Source organism: Schistocerca gregaria, chromosome 6 (genome assembly GCF_023897955.1).
Source record: "Schistocerca gregaria isolate iqSchGreg1 chromosome 6, iqSchGreg1.2, whole genome shotgun sequence".
NCBI classification, from domain to species: domain Eukaryota; kingdom Metazoa; phylum Arthropoda; class Insecta; order Orthoptera; family Acrididae; genus Schistocerca; species Schistocerca gregaria.
The window spans coordinates 430,426,601-430,440,049 of record NC_064925.1 but is presented as its reverse complement, the minus strand read 5'-3'; the positions used below and the strand labels follow the sequence as shown (position 1 = coordinate 430,440,049).

At 40.6% G+C, this 13,449-nt stretch overlaps 1 protein-coding gene across 2 annotated transcripts in view; it reads left to right on the top strand.

Moving 5' to 3' along the window:
* Positions 1-13,449, top strand: part of LOC126279043 (stromal membrane-associated protein 1) — a 131,199-nt gene that overhangs the window by 45,230 nt on the left and 72,520 nt on the right. For both annotated transcript variants that reach the window (XM_049979448.1, XM_049979447.1), the window contains exon 5: positions 10,492-10,776. In XM_049979448.1, the coding sequence (XP_049835405.1) occupies positions 10,492-10,776 (285 nt within the window). The remainder of the gene's footprint in view (positions 1-10,491; positions 10,777-13,449) is intronic.

The following is a 13,449-nucleotide window of genomic DNA, read 5'->3' as shown; positions in this document are numbered from 1 at the left end:
TTACCAGGTACAGATTAGCTGGATGTTTTTAAAGTTTCTTGAGGGTTGGGGGAGTGGCTATGTATGTATAAAAAAAACATAGTAAAATGAGTCCATATACATATCACGACACTGCACTGAACATATATTTGAATGTTGTGCAAGGGCAGTTGAATTTAGTGAAACTAAACTTCAAATTGTTGTTGTTCATAGGTCCCCTAACTCTGACTTAAGAGCATTTGTAGTTGAGAGTTGCTTTCCATTGGAACATTCTAAACAGGATACTAGCAGTAATAGGCAGCCTGAATAGCAGGCTAATGATATCGTGTTGAACAAAGCGGGAATTACATGAAAAAGTTAGATGTAGTCACAATCGAGCTACAGAAGCCCTTTACAAACAGTATTGTAAGGTGCTTAAAAATGTTACTGGAGGCAAAGCGTATCTGGTGTGCAAATATAATAGCTAATTCACAGGATAAAAAATGAAAACCATATGGTCAGTTGTGAAGGAAGTGTCTGGTCAGAAACACAAGGTCGACGACATATCAGTTCATAGTAAAAATATTTGTTACTGATGAATCAGATATATGAACAGTATTTAACAATCATTTTCTGAGCATTGCTGGTGAATTAAATAAAAATTTAGTTTCTACAGGGAATCGTGTAAATTTCTTGGCAAATACATTTCTGCAGTTGGTGTCTGAAATAATCCTCTGTGACACAGACAAGTGAGAGATTGAGTCAATAATTAAATCACTGAAGATTAAGGACGCTGATGTATGCGATTGAGTACCTAGCAGAATATTAAGGTACTGTGCAGCACATGTTAGCCCTGTATTTAGCCAAATTTGTTTTTCGTTTAAGGATGGTCAGTTTCCTGAACGATTAAAGTACTCGGTAGTAAAGCTGCCTTATAAAAATGGAGAAAAGGATAATGTAGACAATTTTAGACTTACTTCTATGCCATTATTAAAGTTATTGAAAAGACTGTATGTAAGGGTAATTGATCATTTTATATCACACGATTTGTTATCAAATGTACAGTTCGGCTTTAGAAGTCAGTTAAAAAACAGAAAATGCTATATTCTCTTTTCTTTGTGAGGTACCGGATTGGCTAAACAAAAGGTTTCGAACGCTAGGCATATTTTTTAATGTAACTAAGGTGTGCATTTGTGTAGATCACAAAATATTGCTCCAGAAGTTGGACCATTACAGAATACAGGGAGTAGCTCACAATTGGCTCACCTCTTACTTTAGCAACACACACACACACACACACACACACACACACACACACACACACACACACACACACACACGTCATTGTTCACAATGTTGAGAATGGCTGTGGTCTGGGGTCTGAGTGGGGTACAGTCTAGTGGGAGGGGGGGGGGGGGGGTTGCCCCAGGGATCAGTGTTGTTACCACTCATGTTCCTTACTTATATAAATGATATGGCCTCTAGTATTATGGGTAACTCTAAAATATTTCTGTTTGCTGATGACACTAGCTTGGTTGTAAAGGATGTTGTGTGCAACATTGGCCCTGTTTCAAGTAGTGCAGCTCATGACCTAAGTTCATGGCTCCTAGAAAATAAACTAATGCTAAATCACAGTAAGACTCAGTTTTTAAAGTTTCTAGCACACTATTCAACAAAACCTGATGTCTTAATTTCACAGAATGGGCATATGATTAGTGAAACTGAACAGTTCAAATTTCTGGGTGTTCAGATAGATAGTAAATTGTTGTGGAAAGCCCACATTCAGAATCTTGTTCAAAGACTTAATGCTGCCATTTTTACTATCTGAACGGTATCTGGTGTGAGTGATCATTCAACACAAAAATTAGTCTACTTAGTTTATTTTCATTCACTTATGCCGTATGGTATAATATTTTGGGCTAAACTTCCCATTCTAAAAGGATATTTTGTCTTGGAAATGGGCAGTTCGGGCAATAAGTGGTGTATGTTCATGAACCTCTTGTCGACCCCTGTTCACAAGTCTGAGTATTTTGACATTGGCCTCTTGAGACTTATATTCATTACTGTCATTTATTGTTAACAATATTAGCTTAGTCCCAATAATAAGCAGCTTTCACTTAGTTAATACGCACCAGAAATCTAACCCACATTTGGGTCAGACTTCCTTAACTCTTGTGCAGAAAGGTGTGCAGTATACTGCTGCATCCACTTTCAATAAGCTACCACAATAATTCAAAAATTTTAGCAGTAATCCATGTGCTTTCAAATAAAAACTGAAGAGTTTCCTCATGGGTCATTGCTATTCTGTCGAGGAGTTTCTTGAAAAATAAAGCTGATTCTTGTTGTATTGTTGACTGCGTTTACTTAAACTTATGGATTGACTTCTTTGGGTTCATAAAGGTTTTATTGTAATTATTTTTATTTTGAAATTTCATATACTGGCATGTTCCATGACCTTGGAGATTTGCTCCGCAATTTGTCCTATGGAACTTGACATGTAAATAACGCCTCTTTGGAATTATGTAGCATAGTATTTTGGTTATTATTTCTTTTGATGGTCTTGTAACTTTTCTCTGGTTTTTACCACCACAATAATTAGTGCTCTTCTTGTTCTTGAGTTTGGAAATTAGTGCACGTCAAGGTGGTGTTTTAGTTCAATAAAATGTGTTCAAACTTGATTGTTTGTTCTTTCCTGCTGACCGCAGGACACTACAGAGTCATTGCCATCCATCTTGTGTTAAAAAATGTAGATGCTTCCTTAGTGTCCACATGCACACTCTTTCTCACTGTCGGTAGAGTGGTTCTTCCATCAAAGATCAAAGCAGGTTATGAAGTTATCACAGTCAGACCGTATATTCCAAACCCGATGTGCTGCCACCAGTGTCAGCATTATAACCACACTCGGAGAGTCCTATTGACACTCATAAAAATGTGTACCCTGTGGTAGGGAAGCTCACTAAGGTGATTGTCTGCTGCCTCCTCCATGGTGCACCAACTGCAATAGTGAACATGCTGCCTTCTCTCGCGATTCTCGAGTGTCTCGATGAGCGGGATGTCCAGGAGATCCGGGTAGAGGAAAAAGTGCCTTACCCGATCGTTCGCAAGTTGTTGGCTAGTTGCAAACCTGCATTCTACCATCTGGCACCTACAGTACTGTTCTTGTTACATCTCACTCACCAACTATTTTTCTGCACTGGACTCCACAGGCCAACTGCAGAAGAATGTTAATACTCCTATAGACATCATGGAGCATGATCCTCCTGCCTCTGTGTCCCGTAGCAGCAGGTCGTTGACAGCTGGCACTCAGAAGCTGCTGAAGTGACACCCCCAAATCCATTCATTTGCTCTGTTGTGACTCTCCTCCAGTGCAATGTTTGCAGTCTTCTGTCCAACAAAGAGCATTTATGGCTGCTCTTAGAGCTGCAGCATACACTTGTTCTCTGCCTTCAGGAAACAAAATTGTGTCCTCAGGACCACTTCCTTCCCGGTCTGTTTTGACCATTCCCCATTCCATCATGTGGGCCACCCTGCGATGGCTCTGTGGGACTGAGATCCAGTCCCCAATTTCCAGCCTGACAGCAGCAAGTGATGTCATTGTGGACCATATTTTCCTATCTAACACCTTGGACCACAAATTTTGTGGAGATTTCAAGCTCCTCCCACTATCACCCTGCTACAATGCTGCCTTTACTATGAGGGACCTAGATAATGTTCTCACTTCATCCTGATCCACTGCCCCAGGGCCAGAGGCTGTGAACATTCACATCTCTCTTGCGGGCAGCACTTTCTGATTAATACATACAACCACATCTAACCAGAGGGTTTCCCAGATGCTGGTGTGAAACCATTGTCATGCCCATACCTAACCCTGATAAGGATAAACACCTTCTTGTAGCTACCATCCCATTTCTCTCACCAGCTGCATTTGCAAGGTGATGGAATGTATCTTTTATGCAGAGCTGGTATGGTGGCTAGAGTCCGGACATTTACTAACCACTGCACAGTGTGGATTTCCAGTGCGCCAATCTGCAGTTGACCCTGTTATCGCTTTGTCCACTCATGTCATGAATGGTTTTCTGCGGAAATCCCAGACTGTGGCTGTGTTTTTCGATGTGAAGAAAGCCTACATCTGCTGGAGCACTGGTGTCCTCCGTACCCTTTATGCATTAGGCTTCTGTGGCCCTTCCCCGTTTCATTCAGGAATTTTTGAAAGACAGAGTTTTCAAGGTACATGTGGGTTCTGCCTTGTTGGACACATTTATCCAGGAAAATGGTGTGCCTCAGGGTTCCGTTCTGAGTATTGCCCTTTCGCTATCGCCATTAACCCTATAATAGCCTGTCTCTTGTCTGGCATCTCCGGCTCCCTTTTGTTAACGATTTTGCCATCTATTTCAGTTCTCCACAGACTTGTCTCATTGAGCGGCGTCTTCAGTGATGTCTTTACTAACGGAACATCGACAGTGGCTTTTGTTTCTCCACTGACAAAACCGATGTATGAATTTCTGGTGGCCTGTTGCTCTTCTGTTCATTGAAATTACAAAATTCCTGGGGCTCGTGCTTAATAGAAAACTTTCTTGGTCCTCCCATGTGTCTTACCTGGAAGCCTGCTGTATGTGGTCCCTCAATGTCCTGTGTGTCCTCAATGATATCTCATGGAGAGAAGATCGTAGTGCCCTCCTCCATTTGTACCAGTCTCTTGCCCATTCGAAACTAGACCTACCTATTACACTAACCCAGTTGAGACTCTGTATTCAGGAGGAGCTGAACTACCTCCATCCTTCTTCCACACTTTTTCCTCAGCAGATACTAATGCCATTTTTCTGCAATGCTTGGCCAGCCATCCTATGTCTCTTCTGTGTTACCTCCTGGATTTGGCTTTCGGCTCTTGCTCTGGCAGCTTACCTTCACACTACCTGCAACTTTCCTGGTGAGTGTGAAACCTTCACCTTCGTGCAGTGGTCCGTGTTCACCTTGGCCTTCATTCGCTTCATAGGGACACTACTCCAGCCTCGCTATATTGCCTTCAGTTTCATGACCTTCACATGGAACTTTGCGATAGTACATTTCCATACGCTGATGGCTCTCAGGCTGACAGTGGTGTCAGCTCTGCCTTCACCATTGGCGCTGACGTTTATCGGTATCACTTCTGGAACACTGCTTGTTATTTACTGCAGAGCTCTTCACCTTGTATCAGGCCGCGCAGTACATCCAGCGACACTTTGTTCACATTTCGCTCAACGTTTGACCATCTGCCATTTCCTGATGGAATTCCATTTTTTAACTGCCTATGTTTGTTAGTTTGCTGTCTGAGTTATCGGCCATTTTAGTGAATGACGCACTGAATATCAACCCAGTTTTACTTTTTATTCATTGTAGCAGTATGGCGAAGACCATTCAATTTTTAGTCCATGACTTCCATTTCTCTATGGTGTATTTTAGAGATTTCTCCATTTCCCTGTTTTTAGCTGTCTTCTGTTCCATCAAAGGGGATTGATGCGTAGTCATTTTTAACTGCTCTCTCCCTCTTCATTTTCTACAGTTTTGATGTGGGCATGTATGACCCTAGTTGTCTTGTGCCCTAAAACAAAGCAAAACAACATAAGGATGGCCAAAGCAATAACTGTAAATACCCTACAAATACAGTAGTAAAAACACACACTGAAGCATGGCAATGCTACCACTCGTACATCATTTGGGGGGGGGGGGGGGGGAGAAAGACGCAGAATGGAGCTGATTTGGATACACACAGCCTGAAGTTGTGTGTCGGGTGATTGTTTTATCAGACAGTGGGTCAAAGCATCATTGATGTCACTGTGACCACAGCAAACCATGTTGCAGTATGCAGGCACACTCTCCATTCAGAGCAAAACCCTTATGCAATTGTTCCTGTGTTTTCTTGCACACTTAAGAAATTAAAGTGCATTTTTATAATTATAACTTGATCATTAAAAGTGCATATAGAATATATGTTTACACATTGTTTGCATACACAGCCAAAAAAATAGGATGTGTTGCTACTCTCAACCACCTTGCTGCTCTGGAATCAATCCAGTCGCAATATTGCTTTTTAATCTTGAAAGTAGGATCAAACTGAGGCGCTTCAATCCAGAGGATTTCTGTTTCAGTTAGTGGGTGTGGCTAGTCCTTCAGAAGACTTATTGAGCAACATTAATCTGGCAACCATATTTCATTCAATTAATGCAGGTGCAGTTTCTGCCATGAATAATTAACCTCAGGCAGAGGGATATCATCACAAACCTTCAACATGGAAGCTGTGTTGCTGCTGAGAGTTGTGTGCATGCAGCATATTCTCTTTGGCCATGGGCAGTGTGTAAAACCATTGCAATTGGTTGTAATATCCAAATTCAGTTCTGCATTTGCAACAATATCAATATCGATAAAACCACCACTACCACTGAAATGTTGATTGAGGAGCAGGCAGTGGTAGTTGCCAGACCAAGAAAATATTTATTCCAAAAACACAATTATTTTATTTTCTTAAGCCAGTACTTGAAACAGAATCAAATTGCATCAACAAAATGCCAAGATGCTTACAACAAGATAAACTTCATGCCAAATGGGCACCTAAAAAATGTACGTAAACTGGAGCTCAGGTAGCACAACGAGGAGCAGGCCTCTGTCACCAGAACAGGATGCACAGTCTGCCTACCTGTCTGACTGGCCATACTATAGCATTCCAAAGAAATTTGTTAAAGCATAAGTCTTATGCCCTGGTATACGTAAAAGCAAGTAATTTCATAACTATTTGAACTCTTAAAACTCAGAATAGTGAATGCATTAAAATTAGAGATATTAACAAGGCTATTACCCTAAAAAATATACAGCAGAAATTAATCAAATAAAAAAGGGCATGAAAATTAGGAAAATCAAGAAGTGGGGTTAATAAAATTATAAAGATTATTAGCCTTCAAAACCCAGAGCAGAAATTAATAATGTTATGACTTAGTAAAATCCAGTGAAAAAATTAATAAAATCAACAAGGTATTAATTTTCACAACACAGAGGCAGCCTTAATGAAATAGTGCCAAAGGCTGTTACCATAAACAGAAACAAATGCAAAGACAGTGGCTCACAGTTCGATAACAGTATCCAAAAGAGTACTAAATCCTAGATCACACCACCATGTCAATACAGAAACTGAGGGGGGGCAGGAGGAGAGACTTTCCTTCTCATCCTGTCTGTTAAGTCTCCCCTGACCCGGGGTTCTGGGTGACTTTTCTAAACTGCACCCCTTTCCCTTTCACCTCTCTTCCATCCCCTTCAACTCTTCCACCACAAAGAGGAGTCACTGGCCCCAAAAGCTTATGAAAGTTTAATCCTTTTGTGTGTGTTCCCCTGATACTGCTTGGTGAGTAGATTTATGTACATTATCAATAGTTGTTATATTACAATTTTAAGTAATATACAAAGTGTTTAGCACAGCTGTTGGTGGGGGGGGAGGGGGGGGGGAGAGAGAGAGAGAGAGAGAGAGAGAGAGAGAGAGAGAGAGAGAGAGAGAGAGAGAGAGAGAGAGAGAACACCTAAAAAATAAAAAAATTGAAAATTACATTGCAGTGCATGGTCTGAAATTCTTTCCTGGTGCGATATGGACATCACAAAACTTAAGTCCACTCTTGCCTTTAGTATGAGGGTAATCCCAAAAGTAAGATCTCCTATTTTTTTAAGTACATAGACCTGTTTATTTCTACAATGATTTACATCAGTTTACAGCTTGAACATTTAGCTATTTTTTGACATAATCACAATTTCTGTCGATGCCTTTTTGTAGATACTGTGGCAGTTTCTGTATGCCCATGTCATATGAGCTTGCTGCCATGCTGTTGAAAATGTTATGCACCTCTTCTTTCACCTAGTTGTCAGAGCTGAATCGCTGGGACCACAATTAACATTGACCAGTACTGTGAGACTAAAAAAACTCAAATGGGCAATTCAGAACTGGAGAAGAGAAATGTTCAGCAAGAGCGAACACATTCTCCATGGCAACGCTCGCCCACACATCACTTGGCAAACCATGGCTCTCCTGCAACAGTTCCAGTGGAACATAATCACCCACCCATGCTATAGTCCTGACTTGGCACCTAGTGACTATCACCTGTTCCCTAGGTTAAAAGAACATTTGGCCGGAAAGCAATTCAGCTCGGACGACGAGGTGAAAGAAAAGGTTCAGCATGGCCACGAGATTGTATGACATTGCCATACAAAAACTGCCACAGCATGTACAAAAATGCATCGACAGAAATGTTGATTATGTCGAAAAGTAGTTAAATGTTCAAGCTGTGAACTGATGTAAACCATTATAGAAATAGATAGGTCTATGTACTTATTAAAAAAAAAATAGGAGCCCTTACTTCTGGGATCACCCTTGTACTTTCTCTGGAGGCACATAAAGAAACTGGTGTATGAAAACCTCGTTCAGTGCCAAGGAACTTGCATCGTGGCAGCTGCTGGGGAAGTTTAGGACATTTCAGATATTTTGAAGAACATCTAATCTTACATTTGCCAGAGATGAGGCCTGCATTATGGTCTGGGGTCATTATTTCGAACAGCTTCTGTGATGACAATCATCTGTTTCCTAAATGCCATTGACTCAGGCCTCAGTAGACTCTAATGGAACTGAACGGCCGCTGTGTCTTCCTCGGCCTATAGGCATCACTGGACGTGGATATGAAGAGGCGTGTGGTCAGCACACACCCTCCCGGCTGTTGTCAAATTTCATGACCAGAGCTGCCACTTTTCAGACAAGTAGCTCATCAATTTGCCTCACAGTTGGTGAGTGCACCCTGATAGCTAACAGTCTCGGTAGACCGTACAATCGTCCCTCCAAGTGCTAGCCGAGCCCAACAGCGCTTAACTTCGGTGATCTGGTGAAAACCAGTGTTGCCATTGCAGCAAGGCCATTGGCTGTACAATACATTGGTGAGTGTGAATATTTTGTCAAATGTGTTAAAGAGAAAAACAAATTTGAAATCTTCTAAAATTGCTAAAGAACTTGTAATTGGTTCTAAAATATTTAAATCAATTTCTTGAAGATGTTAGCACGTAATGCTGAACACATCACGAAGTGTAGTCTTTCTGCACACAAAGTTTACCAATTTTGATGATAAATTATTTTCCCATGTTGGACAGGTGTGTAAGACAACATTTAAAAAAGCTATCCAAAAATTTGTCAGATTCAGATGTTGAAGGATATTAAAAAAAAAAAAAAAAAAAAAAAACCATGAAGTCCATTTCGAGACACAACGAGGTTTAGTACATGGGCACAACTGTGTAAAAAAAATATCGCAAAATGTGAGACTTCAATACTTGAACCCCAATCAAATTTCCCGTCATAGTTGCCACACTGTCAAACAATTATGCAATCAGTTTTTCATTAAATCTGAGTTGTGCAATAGCCTGAGCAGGTTTGTCACTATTTAAATTGCAGACCTCCAAGAATCCCTTCTTTTTCTCTCCTTTGTATAAATAGTGCTGCACGATAGAAAACTGTTTGTTTGCCACATTTAAGTTCTGTCAAGTATGATGGTTACAAACGGAACTTCCACAATTTCCTGCTTTGTAGCTGATAAGTTGAACCTCCAGCTCATATGATATAATTTTGAATTCGATTAGAAATTAATTTAAAAACATTAGAGGATCATACTGTGCATTGTACTTAAAAAAATTCCACAAGATTTTGATGGTTTATAGAATTCGTTGTTTAATCATGTTCTCGAAAGTCCAAATCTTGTTTTCCCAGAAGTGACCCTGTTGCACCATAACTTTTGATTGTGTAACGATTTCATTTTTTAAGCTGACCATAAAGTGCAGTTTTTTCCCCCAGAAGCAGTTGTAACTACAGACAATTGTTAATGCTTTAGGATTATAGCAGATGACTTTCCGAAAAAGCAGAAGCAGTGAGTTTTTGATAGGCACACACACACACACACACACACACACACACACACACACACACACACACACACACACACACACAGAGAGAGAGAGAGAGAGAGAGAGAGAGAGAGAGAGAGAAGAAGAAGAAGAAATAAAACTTGCTTCTTTAAGAGTTACCCTTCGACGAGCTAGTGTAAAATGCATGTGCACACCCACACCCCTTTGCCCCGAGATGGAGCCAGCTAAACAAACTTGTCCAGCTGGCACCTTGTGAGGGCATTGTGTGTGTGTGTGTGTGTGTGTGTGTGTGTGTGTGTGTGTGTGTGTGTGTGTGTGTTTGTTTGTTTTAGTTACTCTAGCTCATCAATGGATAACCTCAAAAACTAGCAAGTTTTCTTTCTTTCGTGTGTGCCTACCACGAATTCACTGTTTCTGTTTTTCGTTGAGTAGTCACCTGTAATAATACTCAATAAAGAGGTAACTTTGTAATAAATTTAATATTTGTCATCACAAATCACTAAGTATACATTGTAAGTTGGAACAGAAAAATTTTGCTAATTTTCAGATACATTGTTTAGCACCAAGGAGAAAAGCAATCATTACATGTGTTTTTAAATGACTGTTAACAAATTGTTTCAGATACACCAGTTGGTGGTGCTCCTCCTGGTAGTACAGCAGAAGATGCTTTCACGGGCTTCTTGAGTGCACCAGCTCCACCAACAACAACAGTGGCGAGTAGCTCCACAGTTGATAACTCTGATGCATCAAAACCTGCAGGGTCACGGCAAGAGGGTGGTCGCTCAGCTGAAGAAGAGAGCTTCTTTAATCAACCTGCTGCAGGAACACAGGAGAAACGACAACTCACGAAGGACTCTATTTTAGCACTCTATGGGACAGTTCCTTCTCAACAGTTTTCCATTCCTGGTGAGTTGATACCAGTCTTAAATGTTACATTATTTCTTCGATTTTGCCATGTTTACTGGGTGTTGCGTATCAGCGGGTAGCTTGCTTAAGTCTGTGTGGGAAAAGATCCCCACCCCCAGCATTGTGAAGACAGAGAGGAAAAAGATTCCCTTCTACTTCTGTCATGAGTTTCCTGGTGTCTTTCAGAATTCTGCAGCTTTATTGGTCAATAAAAAGAATGAAAGAGGAGAGGAGGAAAGACTTGTTCAGTGATTAGACAGGACTCTTAGGTAACTAGAGAGGCAGTGGGACAGGAAAAATAAAACAGTAGAAACAAATGATATGTGAAAATCTCATAACTGTGGAAGGAGTTGTCCAATCCAATACATCAAAACTTTCCCTGAAATTTTTCATGTAGGTAAAATACACTATAAGAAATGCACTGTCAAATTTTAGCTGCTAAGGAATACTGAAAGTACACTGGTCTAAAATTAAAGAAGCAAACTATTTCCCTGTCCTGTCTCTAATTCATGATACAAGAATACAAACTGTCAACAGATGTCCTTAAGATCGTGTTCTGCATGTAAGATGGCATTCTGATGAACGGACAACACCAGCAATGACGTCTGGGCACCTATCAAACAGGGTAGTGTTTGCAGGGTAGTCCCACATTCACAATCACTGTGCACACACAGTGGGTGAAGTTTGGCATAGAGAAGACACCTACAGATTATCTGCTGTGGTGGGTCATAAGAAGAAAGGAAGCAGGAGAGTCACAAACTGATGTAGCCTGATGGTTTAATGTGAATCATCGTGGTGTTTCTCAAATGAGATGACAGTTTAGAGACCAAAACTGTATCCCGGAGACCAGGACAGGACCGACCACTTGACATCAGAAAGAGTGGACCATTATTTGGCTGTATGTGCATGATTGTTCCACCTTATTACTGCACTGCAACTAATATCTGAGCTCGCAGCATCCCCTGGCCATGTTGTATCGAGGTAAACGGTGTAAAGAAGGCTTCAGCTGAATGGCCTTTATTGTTGGAGACCTGCTGTCTGTTTACTTCTAGCATGTCTTCACTGAAGGAAGGTCTAGAGTGGAGCATTCAACTTGCTGGACGGTCAACCAGTGGGCCAATGTTCTTTTTGGAGATAAGTCCTGATTTGGTCTGGAAGAGTGATTCTCAATGGGTTCGCATCTGGAGGGCACGTGGAACACAATTCCGGGACCCAAACATTGTGAAGAGAGAACAGTCCTAATGGTATGGGCAGGGATTGTTGACCATTTGAACAGCTCTTCATGGAATGGTAAAGATGAGTCAGCAAGAGTTAAGTGCTGTTAGGCACTGTGAGAAGATCTTGGGATTTCATGCGCAGTTGTTGCGAGGTACTGTGGCCCAGACTTAATATAGACTATAAAGCTCGACCCCTTAAAGCGCGGGTGGTGGATGTTTTTTTTGGAAACAGAAGATATTGCATGCGTGGCACGGCCTGCTTGACCTCCCAGTTTGAATCCCGTAAAGCTTGTCTGGGATGCATTAACGAGACAGGTTGCATCACGTAAGCATCCACCAACTACTCTGACTTGTGAGCAGCTCTGCAGGGGGAACGGGCATCATTGCCTCAACATTAGATTGAAGAAATCATTCAGAGCATGTCCCATCAAATTCAGGCCTGTTTGTTGCCAGAGGTGGTCACACCTCATACTGAGCACATTAACCAGTTGTCAGAATGTGTGTATGATCCGTTAAGTTGGAAAAAATAAAGAACATTTTTGTCTACCATTGTGCATATTGCAGTTAATTGCGCTCTGTATTTTTTTTACATTGTTTGTACTTTAGTATCACCTGTTTGGTGACAAAATAATCACAATTTTACAATTTTTCCTTTGTTACTCTCATTTTGGACACCAATGTATTTTTTTTAAAAAAAAACTTATTAAAAACAAAGATTCCAAGACTTGCACACATGACAATTTTAAGCACTTAAATCATACCATAAATGTTCTCATGTCATAAGCCCCCACTGCAGATTAAATTGTTACATAAGTGACTAACTGAGGAAAAAACAAGGCAGTACATTATCTTGCATTACAGAGGACCTCCATCAATTGGGACTTTAACTTACTGACAAGAAATATTTTATAACACTTCCTGTAGTGCAGTTCTTATGGTAATGTTTGAATGATACACAGTTTCCTGACAGTGTAACAGTTCCTTGTTTGTTCCCTGTAGTCATCACAAAAATGCTAAATGTCTATTGGATGACAAACAAACCTTTTCCTTACACCATGCTTGCCTGATAAAAGAAACGATATATTTAGGCACTTCACAATAAGTACTTGATTTATTTAGACTGAACTAGAATGTAGCAAGAAATGTTCATAGTCTTTGTTCAGCAGGTTCTTCTGTTTACGCGACATAGTTGATCAAATTTGTAAAATGTGGTAATGCAAACTGACAATGTAGAGACCCACAGAACTTTTGTTAATCTCTCCAACCAAGAATTACATGATGGCACTGTTGCAGTGCTGAGTAAAAGCCTTAACTTACCTCCAGCACCATGTCTGTCGATACTGGATATTGTTAGAGGAATAAAGCAGTGCATTAGGCATCTCTCATATGACACTGCTGAGAATGTGAGACTAACTGCTAGCTGTATTCTAATGAAAACTAAGGCACTGAAATCCAA